The sequence below is a fragment of the Microcebus murinus genome, chromosome 15 (genome assembly GCF_040939455.1).
Source record: "Microcebus murinus isolate Inina chromosome 15, M.murinus_Inina_mat1.0, whole genome shotgun sequence".
Taxonomy (NCBI): Eukaryota; Metazoa; Chordata; class Mammalia; order Primates; family Cheirogaleidae; genus Microcebus; species Microcebus murinus.
In genome coordinates, this window is record NC_134118.1 from 25,740,917 (window position 1) to 25,758,822 (window position 17,906).

The window sequence follows — 17,906 nt, forward strand, 5'->3', positions numbered from 1 at the left end:
ATTTAAGTTTAAAAGCTCTCTCATGGAATCAACTTAAATGATCATCACCAGATGATTTAAAAAAATGTGTTAAGTATACAATGGAATACTATTCAGCCTTAAAAAAAGAAATTAACCTGCTGTGACCGACAACATAGATGAAGCTGAAGATTATAAGTGAAATAAGCCAGGCACAGAAAGACAAACATTGCATGACCTCGTTTGTATGAGGAATCTAAAAAAGTTGAACTCATTGGAAGAGCAGAATAGTGGTTGCCAAGGGATGGGTCTGGGGATGCAATGGGGAGATGTTGGTAAAAGAGCATAAACCCAGAAAAGATGAATAAATTCTGGAGATCCAATATGTAGCATAGCAACAAGTTTATCGTATACTGGAAAATTAAACATTAATATTAAATGTTCTCACCACAAAAATGTAAGTAACAGATATTAAGCTCAATTTATTCATTCCACATGGTACATACATCTCAGATCACGTACATTGTGCTTTGTCAGCTATACCTTAGACATCCATTATTTAAAAAAAGAAAATCTCCTGAGACAAGAAAAACAGCAGTCCTTCCTTTGTAACTTCAAAAACTTCCCTGCCGACTTCCGGGTTTTCAAAAACATTCGAGTAATACTACCAAGCACCTGAGTCTTGGTGTCACATGCTTACAGCACGTTTTGAATGAGTTTCTCTCGCATCTGTAGGCAGTTTATAAAAAGCTGCCACCAAATACGAACCTCCTAGGATAAAGTGTAGTCAACTTTAAGACTGCACAGCAGTACACTTAAAATCCAACCAGGATTGGCTAGCTAGCGGCCAACAGCAGAGCCCCAGAAACGGGCAACATGCCCCTTGAGTAATAGAAAGTAAGTCACAAGCTAGTGACTACGTCCACAAAGACATTGTTCAAAGATTTCAAAACCTTTAGGCAGATCTTTGGGAGATAAGCAGCTTCTACTGATTCAGTGTCACAGCTCCTCAGGTGAGAAAATTAGGGGCCCTGAAAAGGGCCTTTTGTTAATGGGGGGGAAAAAAATCATAAACGTTTATCCTCCAAAGCCATAGAGAGTGCGACCCTGGCGCTTGAGCGCGTAGACCACGTCCATGGCGGTGACCGTCTTGCGCTTGGCGTGCTCCGTGTAGGTGACGGCGTCGCGGATCACGTTCTCCAGGAACACCTTGAGCACCCCACGGGTTTCCTCGTAGATGAGGCCTGAGATGCGCTTAACTCCGCCACGGCGGGCCAGGCGCCGGATTGCAGGCTTGGTGATGCCCTGGATGTTATCGCGCAGAACCTTGCGGTGGCGCTTGGCTCCGCCTTTGCCAAGACCCTTCCCGCCCTTGCCTCGGCCAGACATGATAACAGAGAAGAGAGCAACAAGACTGACAAAACGCCTTGTGAAGGAGCTCGCCTGAGGCAGCCCTTTATATGTCTCTGGCGGACCGAATTGAGAACCCAAAGAAGAAGGCGGGAAGGCCCGCCCTCAGTGGGGGAGGGAAAAACCTAATTAAAAAAAGCGAGCCTCTTATTCCTAGTTTTGTAATGTAATAACTGTTCTGTTTCTGTTTTACGGCTTTAAAAAAATAAATGGCTTTTGGACGCAAAAGAAAAACATTAATATTGTAGAAAATACAAAAAAAGGGACAAACAATAAAGTAACTTACCACAGAGATCATCGCTGCTAGCTGATAATATTTTGGTGAGCAGATAAATGTACATTTTCCATTTGTAACCTCTTTACAATGATTACATTTTAATTTCTCTTATTTAAAGAAAAAGTTATTTTTAATGTCTACCTTTCTCATAAATTTTCATGACGGTGTTAACCAATTCCCTAGTAATTTATCGGATTTTTAAAATAACATCTTTTGCACAATTAACATAAATGTACTTCAGTATATTTGGGACCAATACTGATATTTCTATTTTTTATTACATTAAAACTTTAAAATCTATCTGTTATTACAGGTCTCACAATTTGTATTGCAGGTCTCCTCATTCTTTCTCAAATTTTCTAATCTAATTTTACCAAGATTTCTTTTCTAGGCAATTTTAGAATAATTTTGTGAAGTTTGAATGAAACTTCTTTGAGATTTTGATCATAATTGCATTAAATTTATAAATTACTTGGGATAGGATTAAAATCTTTAAAAGAACTTCTTATAACCAGAAACTTGGTGTTTCTAGGTTTTTAAAAAGCTTTTTTTAAATGACCCATCTAAAGATGTGGTTTTCATCAATATTTAATATGGAATAATCTTTGCATATATTGAGTTTTTTTCTTTTATTTTTAAACAAACACAGGGTTATACTCTGAAATTCTTTTTAACACTAATGAAAATTATAATGTTTCTACAATTATCTTACTGAAATCCCTTATTCTTCATTTATTTGTTTTAGAAAGTGATTAAGAGCTGAAACTCTGGAGCTAGAAACACCTGGTTTGAAATTGAATCTTCTTTACTAACTGGACTTCTGTTTACTTGCTTATGCTTTCGAAATTTTTCCTTATCTGTTAAGTGAGATTAGGGTAGTTACATTGCAGTTTAGGTGTAGAAAATGATTCTCCCAGCTATGGCACTGGGGCATGCTTTTGAAAATTGAAAGGCCTCAGAAATAAGACTCAGGAAAAAGGTCCCTCTAACTTAATTCCCAGCCCCCAAATGCAGGGAGGAACTTTGTCTGGAATTTCCTCATCTGACCAAGAAAGTGGTTATTAAAAACTGGCTAACGCACAATTACCATCTATTCCCACTCTATTACCTCATTATCTAGTAATATTTGTGGGAAGACTGAAAAAATTCAACCACACCTGGATGGACTTTTCCACAAGCTGATGCTTGCCTCTCCAGCTCATTTAAATTACAAAGAGAATTGTTTGCAAGTTAATTTGTCTTTGTGGTCCATTTATTCTCCCTACTAACCATATACTACCCCTTAAAAGAATTAAAATTATTTTAAGGGGTAGTAAAAGATTAGTACCTACCTTCTCCATTTCCTTCTTCCCCTATGAAAAAGGGTATATAAACTTCTGTGCTCCATTGGGGAATTGGGATAATCACTTTGTGATTCTTCCCTGTGCATATTAAAAATTTGTATACAGGGCCTGGCTTGGTGGCTCACGCCTATAATCCTAGCACTCTGGGATGCTAAGGCAGGCCGATAGCTCAAGGTCAGGAGTTCCAGACCAGCCTGAGCAAGAGTGAGACCCTTTCTCTACTGAAAATAGAAAGAAATTAATTGGCCAACTAAAAAATTAGCCGGACATGGTGGCACATGCCTGTAGTCCCAGCTACTTGGGAGGCTGAGGCAGGAGGATTGCTTGAGCCCAGAAGATTGAGGTTGCTGTGAGCTAGGCTGATGCCAGTGGCACTCTAGCCAGGGCAACAGAGTGAGACTCTGTCTCAAAAAAACAAAAACAAAAAGAAATTTGTATACCATTACTCCTATTAATCTGCCTTTTGTTTGTTGATTTTTATTGAATATCCAGAGGGTGAAGGAGAAGTTTTCCCTTGGTCCCTACAGTACTTACCTCACTAGTTACTGTAAACTACTGTAATCTTAGCACTCTGGGAGGCCAAAGCAGTAGAATCCCTTGAGGTCAGGAGTTGGAGACCAGCCTGAGCAAGAGTGAGACCTTTCTCAATAAAAAAAATTACAAAACTTTGCCAGATGTGGTGAGGGATGCCTGTAGTCCCAGCTACACTGGAGGCTGAGGCAGGAGGATCGCTTGAGCCTAGGAGTTTGAGGTTGCAATGGGCGATGATGATACCATTGCACTCTAGCTAGGGTGACAGAGGAGACTGTCTCATAAAAAAAAAGAAAGAAAGAAAAGAAAAGATACTGTAAGAATTATTGGAAGCAAGGCGGCCAGGCACTGTGGCTCATGCCTGTAATCCCAGGTCTTTGGGAGGCCAAGGTGGGAGGATTTCAGGAGCCCAGGTTACACTGACCTGATTGTGCCACACAGCACTACAGCCTGGGGACAGTGTGAGGCCCTATCTCAATTAATAGAGCCCAGTGACACACACCTGTTTGTGATTGCTGTTTTATTCCAAGGAATATTATTTGAATTGTGATTGCAATTGAGATGTCAATATAGTAAATTCATATGTATCAAGAGACGCAGAAAATTGATTCTAATGGACAAGAAATGCCTATAGAAATTCATTTTAATTAACATGTCTTCATGAGTAAAACTAGGCATTAGCTAATGATGTACACATGTGTAGAAGACCCTCTCTAGCTAAGGTAACTTTGTGATCTGTGGAGGGAGTGAATTATAGTGAAAAGGGTAAAAATTGACAGGAACAGGATATGACTCATAGAAGGTAAAAGAACTTGAGCTACAAGGTCCACTATTCATGTCTTTAAGTAAACATGTTCTTCCTAATGTAATCCCACACCATCTTTACTTCATCGTTTGGTGAAGTATCGACAATCCATTATAAAACTACTCGTTGAGACCAACTTGAAGCTCCTTTTAGATACAGACTTTACCCTTCTGGATTAATACTGTATTTCCATTTAGGAGGTGTCTGACACACCATAGATGAAGACTGATTCAGGACCCTTAATTTATCAAGGACCACAGGGATACCCAAATTTTGTTCTCATGGTTTTATTAAGCATAAACTATACTCACAAGCAAGAAACAAATTTCTTTCCAAGCTGGAATTCGGGACTTTGAAATAAATGACACTAAAACTTTGTTATATTAATAAGATTATCGGACTTTTCAATGTCACCTTGCTACTCCAAAACAATGTGACTTCAAAAGCGCTTTGGTTTTGCTCTTCATGCTTAAGCTGCAAAAAAAACCCAAACAAATAAAAAATCCATTGCTTTGAGTGTCATAAGGATATCGTACTAAAAAAAAAAAAGGAAAACCATTGCAAACTGATTCAACTACTGAATGTTGAGCACAGCTCTTTGAGTAAAAGTAAGTGGCTCTGAAAAGAACCTTTTGATTTGGACAAAAGCTACGAGAAGCAAACTGCTCGAGACCTCTACTTGCCCTTGGCTTTATGGTGACTTTCGGTCTTCTTGGGCAGCAGCACGGCCTGGATGTTGGGCAGGACGCCGCCCTGAGCGATGGTGACTTTGCCCAGCAGCTTGTTGAGCTCCTCGTCGTTGCGGATGGCCAGCTGCAGGTGGCGCGGGATGATGCGCGTCTTCTTGTTGTCGCGAGCCGCGTTGCCCGCCAGCTCCAGGATCTCGGCGGTCAGGTACTCCAGCACCGCCGCCAGGTACACCGGGGCGCCGGCTCCGACCCGCTCGGCATAGTTGCCCTTGCGGAGCAGACGGTGCACTCGGCCCACCGGGAACTGAAGGCCGGCCCGGGAAGAGCGGGTCTTGGCCTTGGCGCGAGTCTTACCGCCCTGCTTGCCGCGTCCAGACATGACACCGAGGATGGCGGCCTAAGCGCAGCCTAAAGCGTGTTAGGGAAGAGCGGCACTACTTATAGTCATCACTGGGCGCAAAAACGAAGCTATGCCATTGGCTAAAAATACAGTTGCTCTTAGACCAATGGAATTGTTGTTTTCAAATACATTTATTTTGATTGGACAAAATTAATATATGACGTTGCCTGGACTCACCACTAATCAGACAACTTCATCCATTTCCTTTTTTGCTTAAGGAGCTGTGAATAAAAGTGGCCATTTACCGGCTTACACATACTCCTGTTTTCGAGCTTCTCCACGGTTACTCCTGACCATGCCTGAGCCCTCAAAGTCCGCTGCTGCCCCGAAGAAGGGCTCCAAGAAGGCGGTGACCAAGGCCCAGAAGAAGGATGGCAAGAAACGCAAGCGCAGCCGAAAGGAGAGCTACTCCGTGTACGTGTACAAGGTGCTGAAGCAGGTCCACCCGGACACCGGCATCTCGTCCAAGGCCATGGGCATCATGAACTCGTTCGTCAACGACATCTTCGAGCGCATCGCGGGCGAGGCCTCTCGCCTGGCGCATTACAACAAGCGCTCGACCATCACCTCCAGGGAGATCCAGACGGCGGTGCGCCTGCTGCTGCCGGGAGAGCTGGCCAAGCACGCCGTGTCCGAGGGGACAAAGGCCGTCACCAAGTACACCAGCTCCAAGTGAGTCCGCGAGCCGCAGAGCAATCGGTCAGTCTCTGCCCACACCCCAAAGGCTCTTTTCAGAGCCACCCCAGAGTCTTCCAAAGAGAGCTAGCACTCAGTTTTCACTTTTCTTACAGCTGGTATCTCTAATTTGCTACAAAGAACAATTTACGAGTTTCCTTATTTGGGGATGGTTAGGAAATTACTGTGCATTGCTATTTACTGCATGCTGCAACGACGCGCAAGACAATTTTACATGGATTTCTATCAGGAAGAATCAAGTTTAACATCAGACAAACCTAGTAAAGGAAAAATTCAATGCCCTTTATCCCAAAACAAAATCCACTCATCTTTAAAAACGTCAAACTGGTTAAATATCGTTAATAACTTAGGCTCTCTATCCTTCATTTTCGTGTGTCCTTTACTAATGTAGGCACACACAGAAACGAACAGATAGCCTTCACTTTTGTTTTCTTTTGGGGGTAGTGCTGTTTCTCCTGTCCTGTCCCGATTCAAAGTATTGTCCGTGTCAGTCACAAGCTGAGTTGTTGTCATTGGCCGATCCAGACGCTGCGCGGACAATTCGAAAGCTCACCACTGGTTTCTCTTTGTGAGTCTGTTTTAATTGGGAAAATTCTGGGCAGTGTTGGTTTGTGAGAGGAACCCTGTCATTTTTTCCACTCCCCTGTTTCTCTTGAGTGGAATTCCTCTTTATGAAAAGGATTAGTTTCTACTTCCTATCTTTCCTGTTAGAATCTGTTCCTTGTTTTCTTTCTCTCTGTGTTACTTGCATTTACTATTTATTAACTGGAAGAAATTTTAAAAGTAAACGAGAAAGTAGAGCAGAAGGCTGTTCCCACTTTCTCTCAACCCCCAACTCAGGAAATCAAAATCAGTTTCTCCATTTTAAGCCTCTAAATGGCATATTTAACATTATTTGGTCTTTGCCAGCAATCACCTGTTAGAACTCTTTAATATTGAGTTGTATTTGCTGAAGGTTTTTTTTTGTTTTGTTTTGTTTTTTTTTGAGACAGAGTTTGACTCTGTTGCCCTGGCTACAGCAACCTCAAACTCCTGGGTTAAGCCATCCTCCTGCCTCAGCCTCCTGAGTAGCTGGAACAGGCATGCTGCCACCATGCCCGGCTAATTTTTTCTATATATTTTTAGTTGGCCAATTAACTTCTTTCTATTTTTAGTAGAGACGGGTCTCCTCTTCCTCAGACTGGTTTTGAACTCCTAACCTTGAGCGATCTTCTTGCCTTGGCCTCCCAGAGTGCTAGGATTACAGGGGTGAGCCACCCCACCCACCTTGCTGAAGGTTTTTGATATCTTTTATCCAATTAGGATATTCCAGTGACAACAATTTGACCTTTAGTTGTTTACATGAGAGTATTTTACACATGCAATAGGAGACATACAAGAATGGAACAATGCTATTGTTTAATATCAAAACACCAGAAGCAGTCAAATGTTCATGGTCAAAAGAATAAATACATTTATTGAGGTTCATTCATATTATGAAATATGCAGAGAAAATAAACTACATAGTACATGCTTGAATTTCAGGAACAGAAGTCTCAGAAGGTTCATATATTATACCATTTTATCAAGCTCAAAAAAACTCAAATTATATGTTGTTTAAGTGCATGCAGAAGCACATATATGATAATAAAACTATTTTTAAGAGACAGATTTTAAAAATATAAGTCAGTGGTACCTCAGTAATGAAGGCAGGACAAGGGTTTGGGGTTAGAAGTCAGTCAAAGGTATTTCATATAATTTGCTTTATACTTTATATATTATTTTTATGTATCAAATACTATACTGAAAAATATAATAGAGAGTGAACAAATCCTTATATAAAAACAAGTTCCAAACATCATATAGTTTGTCATAAAGGAAAACATAAATGAGAAACCCAAACCCAATAGTGTTTCTCTAAATATTATTGATTTATTGTAGAGAGGAGGCAAAGAAAAAGACTGACAGAGGCCATTACAAAGGCCTGTGGACTCAGAGAATTCAAGGTTTTGGCTAAAATTATGAGTCAGCAGCCAATCTCTAGATATCCTTGCTCCTGAGTCTATAGACTAAGACTCCTGAACTAAGAATCCTAATTCCCAGGAAGTGCTTGGAGGATCCTGATGAGGCTTCATTTCAGTTGGTTTCTTCACACATTATTTGATGTATTGAATTTGCCTTTAGCACAGAATGGAAAGAATTCCTACTTCATAAATCCAATTAATTAATGGTTCTTCCTTCACTGCTTCTCCACCTATCTAAATCCTAATTTATCCTCCAAAATCCACTCAAGTCTCAGTTACTCTCTGAAGCCCTTCCTATTAGGGCCTAAGCTGAGCTTTGTCTTCCTTTAGCTTCTTAAGCTCTTATAAACTTCAAGTTTACTCAGCTTCCCACAAAATCTTTGTAACATCTCTGTGGAGGTTGTGTGTATGTGTATGTGTATACGTGTGTATGTTGATATATGTTATGTATGTGTATGTGTATATGTCCTGTATCTCTCTCAATACTGTTAGAACAGAGGTTTTGTTTTTTTCCGTTTATGTATCTTCTTCCACTATCACAGCTCCAGGATATTTGATGATAGCAAATTCACCACACATTTGGGTTTTGTCATCATGACTTCATAGCACAGATGCCTTTGATCCTCTTCATTAATTAATACAGATAATCAGTAGCAAATTATTTTATTGGTTTGTATTACAGAATGAGGGAATTAGCAAATAAAATCCAGGAGAGAAAATGAGAGGTGGATTTGGAGGGATTAAGTTAACTAAACACATTCTCCAGGCTAGGATAAAAATTACAGAAGCTACTGGTTATTAAAAATACACAGAGAAAAAAATATATACATATATGTCTATATATCTATACCTATTTATCTCTATGTAAGTTTTGGTTCTCAGGAACTGCTTGAATGACTTGGGATTGTCAGCAAGAAAGAAGATGTCTAGAAGAATATAAGAAAGGGTGCCTAAAATCTGTGTGGATAATGGATAGAAGATGCAGAAGAAATTTTAGTACCTCTAAACAAGGTTCATATACTAGGTCCATAACTCCCATTATATAGAAAGTTAAAATTCTTAAAACAGAGAGAGAGAAGAACTCGAAGCTAAATCTTGTGAGTTATTTGCACATTGGTGAGCAAAGCATATGACCCTCTATTGCTGAAAAAATCTTGATGAATTTATGACACTGCTGATCAGCCATGAGAAATTGATCAGAGAATCCAAACCACATTATCACTTTATTGTTTTACCCTGGAACTTATATATGGTAGCTTTAAGAATCTACGTGATAGAAGAATTTGTTCTCATCAAAAAAAAAAAAAAAAAAAAAAAAAAAAAAAAGAATCTACGTGATTTGCTCCGAGTAATTTTTTGTCAATATTTTTTCCCTAAAGAACAATTTACTGAACAGAAAGGGACTGATTGGAGCATAGAAATATATGAGAAAATCTGATCCTAAAGAACATTTTCAAGCTATTTCACCTGACTAAATTACCTTTGTCCAGCCTAGAAAAAAATTATGTTTTTATCATTGAAAACAAGAGTGCTCTATTCCACAGAGATAGTAAGAAACATGCTGACAGAGCCTAATTCTTTTTCACTGATTCCTAGATTTTACACAGTCTATCATCCCTCAGTTATGACATTTTACTGGGGACCTTAAGTTGGTGTGATCACAACTTATCCGAATTAAATTTTAAATTGCTTTTTGTCGAAAACACCTAAATTTTACCATCCATAAATCCCCATACCATCTCAAATGTCTGTTACTTCTGCAGATGACCAGTTTATCCATTTCCTAATTTTTTTTTAACTTCTGTTTCAGAAGTTCCTCCTTTTTAATACTGTCACCAAATCATAAAGGTGTTGCCTGTTGGGAGGTTGCATGAGGTAAAACAGATGTGTGGTGGCAAAAAGCAAAATGATACAAAATTGAACACAAGGAAAATTTTCCAGACTTGAATAAGAATACAAAATTTCTATTAACTCTTACAGAATTGAACATACAGGTAGGTATTCCAAGGGAGTCAATGAAAATGAGTGATTACACTTAACAAGGATTTGTTAAGGGCCTGAAAGTGCAAAGAACAATGATAGGTAGTGAGTGGGGATAGACTATGAGAACTAATTACCCGACTCTTGCAAGTAAGAATTCCCATTGATAAAAGGGAAAATAAGATAAGTGCCTCAGCCCAAGATACACCAGAGACAAAGAATTATTTTTGATTGAGAAATCAGTAAAATCTGTGAGAAAAACACTGGGATTCTAAATGTATTAATATGACTAAAGTTTTAAGAAAGATCTCTGGCAGCTGAGGGGAGGATAGACTGCAGGAGCATGAGGATGGGATCAGGCATACCAGGTAGAAGCTACTGCAATAATCAGGAGAAGGGACAGAGGTGTCAATGGAGAGAGAGTGAGATCAATAGCTCACTATAACATTGAACTCCCAGGCTCAAGCAATCCTCCCGCCTCAGCCTCCTGAGGGGCTAGGCCTGCAGGTGCACACCACCTTGCCTGACTAGTTTTTATTAGTTTGTTTGTTTTTTAACTTTTTGTAGAGATGAGATCTCACTGTGTTGCCCAGGTTGGTCTGGAACTCTTTGCCTCAAGTGATCTTCCCAAATCAACCTCCCAAAGTACTGGGATTACAGGCATGAAGCCTTCTGTTTTGACCATCACCATTGCTAAAAGGATAACTGCCAAGATCCTAAAATGGAAGAAATGTTTCCTACAGAGCATAATTGAATTTTACATAAAGGGAACTAAAAAAGGGAAAGACTAGATTTTAAAACCTTTAAAAGTGATATGAAGTAAAAACAGCAACAGATTTATAGACCCGTATATGGAACTTTCCAGGGCTCTCTTTTAATTATTTGAAAAGCTAAAGTAACATTATTATGAAAGGAATAAATAACAATTAAGTAACATTATGGACTGCCATCACTGTAAAAAACAAGAATTAAAAGACAAAGAAAATGCAACATATAGTTGTTTATGCATTTCTTAGCTATTTAGCTAGCAAACTTCTGAAACACCTTGTTACTCAAGAACAAAAAAATACACTATTCTATCAATTAACCATTTCATGCCATTTGTCTAAATTGCATATGAAAATATATATAGGTGACCTACTATGTTTAATTTGCAATATGCTTAAGACATAAATGAGTGGTTGACCATAAAAGTCGCTTAGTCTCAGGTCTTGAGATGAGGGCATGGGAGAAGTTTCTTTGACTCTTTTCTTAAGACCTCACATTCAAAGCTGAATAGGTATGGCCTTTATCTTTCTGGAAATTGTATTTTTTTTCCTAAGTGATATACAATACCAAATTTCTGAAATTTTATATTAGCTACTACTCTAAAAGGAATAATTTGTATGTATTTTATAATAAAACATGGAGACAAACTATTTCCCAGAGGATTTCTTGAGATGTTTAAAATGAAGGAAAATATCCATTAATAAATGAAGTCTTTTGTGTGTTTTTTAATTCTTTAAAAGTGACTTTTTTTTTTTTTTTTTTTTGAGACAGAGTCTCGCTTTGTTGCCTAGGCTAGAATGAGTGCCGTGGCATCAGCCTAGCTCACAGCAACCTCAAACTCCTGGGCTCAAGCAATCCTTCTGCCTCAGCCTCCCAAGTGGCTGGGACTACAGGCATGTGCCACCATGCCCGGCTAATTTTTTCTATATATATTATTTGGCCAATTAATTTCTTTCTATTTATAGTAGAGACAGGGTCTCGCTCTTGCTCAGGCTGGTTTCGAACTCCTGACCTCGAGCAATTCGCCTGCCTCGGCCTCCCAGAGAGCTAGGATTATAGGCGTGAGCCACCGCGCCTGGCCTAAAAATGACTTTTTATATTATGTCTGGTTTAATAGAAGAATTAATACAGAATATAAAACTGAGAGTATGGGCATGGCATATGCTTACAGAAATTTAGATCTTGCCTAAAACTAAGATGTTCCACAATGTTAACTATCTAAATGCCCTACACTTGTTTAAGGAAAAAAACTATGAAGTTATATCTCAATTACTTCAATTAATATTAGGACTATGTATATGTGATGTGAATATGTAGTTGCACCTAAAGTACGTTGTAATCTAAGTGTAACAGTATCTTTTACTAGTTGGTTCTTGTTAAATGATGTTTTGAGAAATGGAACTTTGCAATAGAATAATGACTTAAAAAATTTTACAAAAGGAGAATATAGAACTATATAAATAATTCCACTCAAAGTTTGGAGGTAACATTGTATAAATGTAACACTGGTCATTTAAAACTAATCTGTCATATTACTTCGATTGCAGTGCAGCTTGATCTGAATTTAGTTATTTTTTCCAATATCTTAAATTGACATCTTTTTTTTTTTTTTTTGAGACAGAGTCTCACTTTTGTTGCCCAGGCTAGAGTGAGTGCCGTGGCGTCAGCCTAGCTCACAGCAACCTCAAACTCCTGGGCTCAAGCGATCCTCCTGCCTCAGCCTCCCAAGTAGCTGGGACTACAGGCATGTACCACCATGCCCGGCTAATTTTTTGTATATATATTTTTAGTTGGTCAATTAATTTCTTTCTATTTTTAGTAGAGACGGGGTCTCGCTCAGGATGGTTTCGAACTCCCAACCTCGAGCAATCCGCCCGCCTTGGCCTCCCAGAGTGCTAGGATTACAGGCATGAGCCACCGTGCCCGGCCTTTAAATTGACATCTTGAAAATAAACTAGTAGTATATTAAGGTATTGTGTATGTCTCAAGGTATTTGTATTTCGTCACATTATTTCATGCTCATGGTACAGCAATGAGACAGAGAATACAAATAGATCCAATCCTTTGAGGGTTAAGCTACGTATTTCATGAGCCAAAAGATACTTTATACATATATAAAGTGAATATACTGTTTATATTATATTTAATAGAATTAATGGAATAATCAGAAACTAGATAATAGTCAACACCTTTGTATTTTTTGGTGTCCTCTTAGAGTGTTAGAAAAATTAAAATTCCATTTTCTTTTCGAGTAACTGCTATACAGATAATAATGACTAGGAGAAACATTTGGAAGTAGAAATTGCAAAAAGAAAGCATAGTAACAGCATCCTTATATTTATTAGCTGTGAGGTATATTAATTGTTCCAAAAGCTCAGTGCAGAATATTAAAATCACTAATGTGTTATGGGTATTCTTTTCATATATATCTGGATAAGAATCTTTTGTGTGCTTTCTAAAGTTTTAAATAATATTGTGTTTTAAATACATTACTTAGATTAACAACTCAAAATATGGTAAATTAACTGTGATAAGGGAATATTTAATATGACACAGAAGAATGAAGCTTTTAAGCCAGAAAGAAAAGTTAGTTTTTTTAAAAAAAAAACTTTTATTTTAGGACTAGATAAGGGATTTTCAGTGAAAAGAGTAACATGCACTTAGCTCTTAAAGACAGTGTTTTTAATTTGTCATTAAAGTGATTCCAAAGTCCCTGGAGTCAGCCAGGTACATTAGTGCTCACAGAGGGCGATCTAACATAAACCCTAGTATGGAGATGTCAGTCTCTACTGAAGAACCCCAATTTTTTAAAGAGTACCTGATTACAAGTTTTGGGACAAAAGAAATCCTGATGGGTGTGGGACATCATGCTGCCTGAAAGTGAGGAAGATCTCAGATGTCTGGAGAAGCAATTAAAAAAAAAAAGTGAGAAGGAGAGAGGAAAGAAAGCCTGAAAGAATCCCCACTGTGTAAATACTGGTAATTTGAGAAGTTCCCTGGGACTCTTTCAGTGGGTCTATGAGGCTAAAATTATTTTTACAATAATCTCAAAACTCATTTTTCTTTTTCACTTTAATTTTCACATGACAATTATCATTGCAACAGATTGCTTGCAGAAACAAATACCAGAATCCAGCTCTCTTTTATTAAACAAGACATTAAAGAGAGTTGCAAAATTGCAAAACAATGTCACTCTTACTAATTTTTCATTTAAAAATATAGGCTACTTTTTGTAAAATATGCTATGTATGCTAACATAATGGGTTTATTATTGTTATTTTTAAATGAATTAGCAAAATGATTTTTTTCATTTTAATATCTGATATGGTAAATGCCAATAGTTATAAGCTCCAGAAACGCAAACTCTTTAGATCCTTATAACTTTTTAAGAGTGTAAGTGGGTCATGAGACCAGAAAGTCTGAGAACTGCTGCCTTAAGGTATATCATAGTAGGCATGTTCATATTACTGTTTCTAAAAGTATTTGGAATATTCCTTCCTGTGTGCTTATGTTACAATCTGAATTCACAGATTCATGTACTTAATTTTGCTGTTGATGTTTAGAGACTTAGCTTTTTATTATAATATTTTCTTTTGTCACTATGTAAAATATTTTTACATTATCCCAAGGTTACATCAAAATACATTCAAAGAAGTCTTTCTTCTTCATCCTGTAGCCTCTCTCACCTTAGAGGTAATAATTTATAATGTTATTATTTATCCTTCTATTGTTTGTTAATATAAGTATATATGTATGTATTCTTAACATCCCTCTATTAGATACATACCAACATGCCATACACAATTTTCTCTATCTTGCTTATTGTACTTAAATATATATATATCATGAAGATCATTCCATAATAGTATGTGGAAATTTTTCTCTTATTTCCCAGCTGAAAAATACTCTGGATTTTCTTCTTTTTCTGACTCTTATCTCTGTATTTCTTCCTTGGGTTTCTGTTTGTTTGTTTGTCTTTTGAGACAGGCTCTTACTGGGTTGCTGGGACTGGTCTTGAACTCCTGATCTCAAGGGATCCTCTGACCTCAGACTCCTGAGTAGCCTTGTCCTGATACCTATCTGCCTGACACTTTTTTAAGAGTTGAAGGAGGTAGGGAAGTGCCACCTCAAAATATGCCATTTTGGATGTCACACTGAGAGTACTTGAGGAGCAAAAAAATGTAGGCAGGGGCTTTCTCTGAACTCCCCTTATCTAACTAAAGACAGATCCTCCAAAAGGAACTCATTTGTCATGAATCTCATCCAATCAGGAAAGATTAACTGTATAACAAGAGAGGAGACCAGAGGTCGACTCCATGCCCAGACAGACATTATCACAGGCTACCATCTATTCTTTGGAGGGCCCATTCATCTTTCTCCTAGATTATTTACTCTCCCCTAAATTGCCTACATACTCTCTGTCCTCTCCACTAAGAAGAGGGTATATAAGCTTCTAGATCTCACTTGGTTTTTGGGTATTCACTTTTCCTTCATGTGATGCCCCTGTGCACATAATAAATGTGTATACATTTTTTCTTGTTAATCTTCCTGCTGTCAGTTTATTTCATAGATTCTGTTATTGAATCCTCAGAGAGCAGAGGGGAAACCTTTCCTCTCCTACAGTCCCAATCAGATTGTTTTCTAGTTGCTCTAAGCATCAGGGTTGAACTGAGTTGTCTAGTCTACCATTATTGGAAATAGAATCAATAGTATAGTATTGATATTTGTTAAAATGTTCTTTAAAGTCAATACCTAAATTATTCTAGGACTTCCAATTCTTAGAATATTTAAAAATGCAGTTGTATAAAATTGACATAGGTCAGGGCAGTCATACTCTTTGGTCCAAGAATGGATTCCCCATGGATTATAATAATTTAAATTTTCACTAATGCTGCTTAAGTTAACAAATTAGTTGCCATGGTGGGTCACTTGTGCATGACCAAAGAAGTAAGGTGGTAAATTGCATATAAATAAATAGACCTAGAACTAGAGGAAGAGACTAAACACTGTACTGTTGTGTCAAGAAATCATTTTTTAAAATTTATACAAAGCAATGACTTTTACAGTTCAAGTGTTTGTAAAGTTCAAAATATAAATACACAGAGATTAATTGTACTACCTTATTGGTAAAGGAAATAGTATGTACCTGAGATAGTGTATGTCATGTTTGAGTCAAATATCTTGAAATCTAGGCATTTCATTCTGACTCTACATTGTTGCAGGATCCACACCAAAGAGCTTAGCATTCAACCATATGAATGTCTTCACCTCATCATCTAGGACATTATTATCAAACCTGTTGTCTGTTTAATCACATTTTTCTTCCTTGAACTTTCATTTCTGCCTTGTTTTTCAGAGCTATATATATCCACCACTTCTCACACTAAGATTAACCTTCTCAAGCCTTTACAGAAATAACAATGGCATCTACAATGGCTTCACCACTTCGGTCCTCTGATAATCCTCTAATCTATTTTTGCTGGATCCAAAAATCTTGATGGGGGAAATCCCTGAACACCATCCTAACTTTCCAAGGGGGATGCTTATCTCTTTCAGCTATATCAGCTTGTGCAATGTCTTTTAATGCAGCTGTTGCTTCCTTTTGTCTTGATATTATACTTTGCTGGTGGCCATAGAATGGAGCATAGACTTCTACAAGGCACAAATCATGACTTTAATTTTTCAGTTGTAATTTGATGAAATTAAGAAATATAGAAGAATATACACCATTTATTGCTAAAATAAAAGTTTAGCTCCTCAAATTGAGCATGAGGTACCTCTACTCTACACCATGCCCTGCTATTCCAGTGTCCCTGTCCTCAGTCTCAGTCCATTTTATGTACAAAGGTGATGATTTGCAATAGCCGTTTAAGGCTGCTATCATTCCATACCTATTTTATATGTAAGCAAACTGATGGACAGAGAAAGGGAGTACTTTGTTTAAGTAGGTCACCTGGAGGATCAGTGAGAGTCAGTTTATGAACCTTGTGGTAGTGACCTTCACTAAAAAAATGATAGATTCATCCAGGTGCAATGGCTCATGCCTATAATCCTAGAACTTTGAGAGCCTGAGGTGGGAGGATTGCTTGAGGCCAGGATTTCAAGACCAGCCTGAGTAAGAATGAGACCCCCATCTCTTACAAAAAAAAATTAAAAAATTAGAGTGGTAGTGCACACCTATAGTCCCAGCTACTCAGGAGGTTGAGACAAGAAAGCTTGCTTGAGCCCAGGAGTTTGAGGTTGCAGTAAGCTATGATGACCCCAATGTACTCTAGATTGGGTAACAGAGTGAGACCCTGTCTCAAAATAAATAAAGAAATAATAATAACCAAAAGAAAAAGAAAATGATAAATTCTATGGTCTTTTGTTATCTTAAACCAAATTATTTCAAAATAAGTGAGCATTGTATTTGTTTTGAGAGTCCAAATAAGATGTCATTCTATATCAAAAAAGATGTTTTTTTCCCTTTTGTTTCTAAATGAGGAAAAATTTCAAATGCAAATTTGTTCTTAGAGAACACTGGACAAATTCTCTTTGGAGTGAGGGGGGAGATCATACAACTGTACCATATCATCATCATATAATTGATAACTGTGTTTCCTATGACAAACAAGTGTTTGCTGTGAGAAACAAGTGCCTGTTGAATGTTGTACTGAAACTGAGATGCATTAATACATACCTACAGATATTGTATGTAAAAATTAGGACTTCAACATGTGAATTTTGGTGTGTTTGGGGGGGAGGTGTGGAGGGACACAATTTAGCCCTTATAGCTGCCTTCCTTTATGGAGAACAGCCCACAGAATTCATATCTGTATGTAACTTTTCCAAAGGAGAATAGTCAAAAATTGCAAAGTATATATCACATAATGCTTGCAGACACGCTCTATGTTATTTGTCTAAAATATTTGCCAACTTGTAGCTAAATATTAAGAGTGCTGTCAAAGAGAAGAGAGGAACTTGTTCACTGAAACTGCCCCATGTGAGATGTAGAGTTACTATTCAACCTCACATCTGACCATCATTTCTGTCTTGAAAGCAGTAAT

The 17,906-nt window shown here is 37.8% G+C and overlaps 3 protein-coding genes across 3 annotated transcripts; 1 reads left to right on the forward strand and 2 right to left on the reverse strand.

The window, feature by feature from the left end:
* Window positions 1–414: 414 nt before the first annotated feature.
* On the reverse strand, window positions 415–1,413 carry LOC105858733 (histone H4). The gene has a single exon (XM_012742066.3). The coding sequence runs from the start codon at window positions 1,345–1,347 to the stop codon at window positions 1,036–1,038; it is 312 nt and encodes a 103-aa protein (XP_012597520.2). The 5' UTR covers window positions 1,348–1,413; the 3' UTR covers window positions 415–1,035.
* A 3,523-nt stretch (window positions 1,414–4,936) lies between these two features.
* LOC105858729 (histone H2A type 1-like) lies at window positions 4,937–5,445 on the reverse strand. Its single transcript, XM_012742061.3, has one exon. It carries the CDS (start codon window positions 5,390–5,392, stop codon window positions 5,000–5,002), a length of 393 nt encoding a protein of 130 aa, XP_012597515.2. The 5' UTR covers window positions 5,393–5,445; the 3' UTR covers window positions 4,937–4,999.
* A 167-nt stretch (window positions 5,446–5,612) lies between these two features.
* On the forward strand, window positions 5,613–6,180 carry LOC105858727 (histone H2B type 1-N-like). Its single transcript, XM_012742058.3, has one exon. The coding sequence runs from the start codon at window positions 5,709–5,711 to the stop codon at window positions 6,087–6,089; it is 381 nt and encodes a 126-aa protein (XP_012597512.2). The 5' UTR covers window positions 5,613–5,708; the 3' UTR covers window positions 6,090–6,180.
* The last annotated feature ends 11,726 nt before the right edge of the window (window positions 6,181–17,906 follow it).

Excerpts from the sequence above, each read along its gene's own strand:
- LOC105858729 (XM_012742061.3), bottom strand. The coding sequence starts at position 5,392 with ATGTCTGGACGCGGCAAGCAGGGCGGTAAGACTCGCGCCAAGGCCAAG.
- LOC105858727 (XM_012742058.3), top strand. The coding sequence starts at position 5,709 with ATGCCTGAGCCCTCAAAGTCCGCTGCTGCCCCGAAGAAGGGCTCCAAG.
- LOC105858733 (XM_012742066.3), bottom strand. The coding sequence starts at position 1,347 with ATGTCTGGCCGAGGCAAGGGCGGGAAGGGTCTTGGCAAAGGCGGAGCC.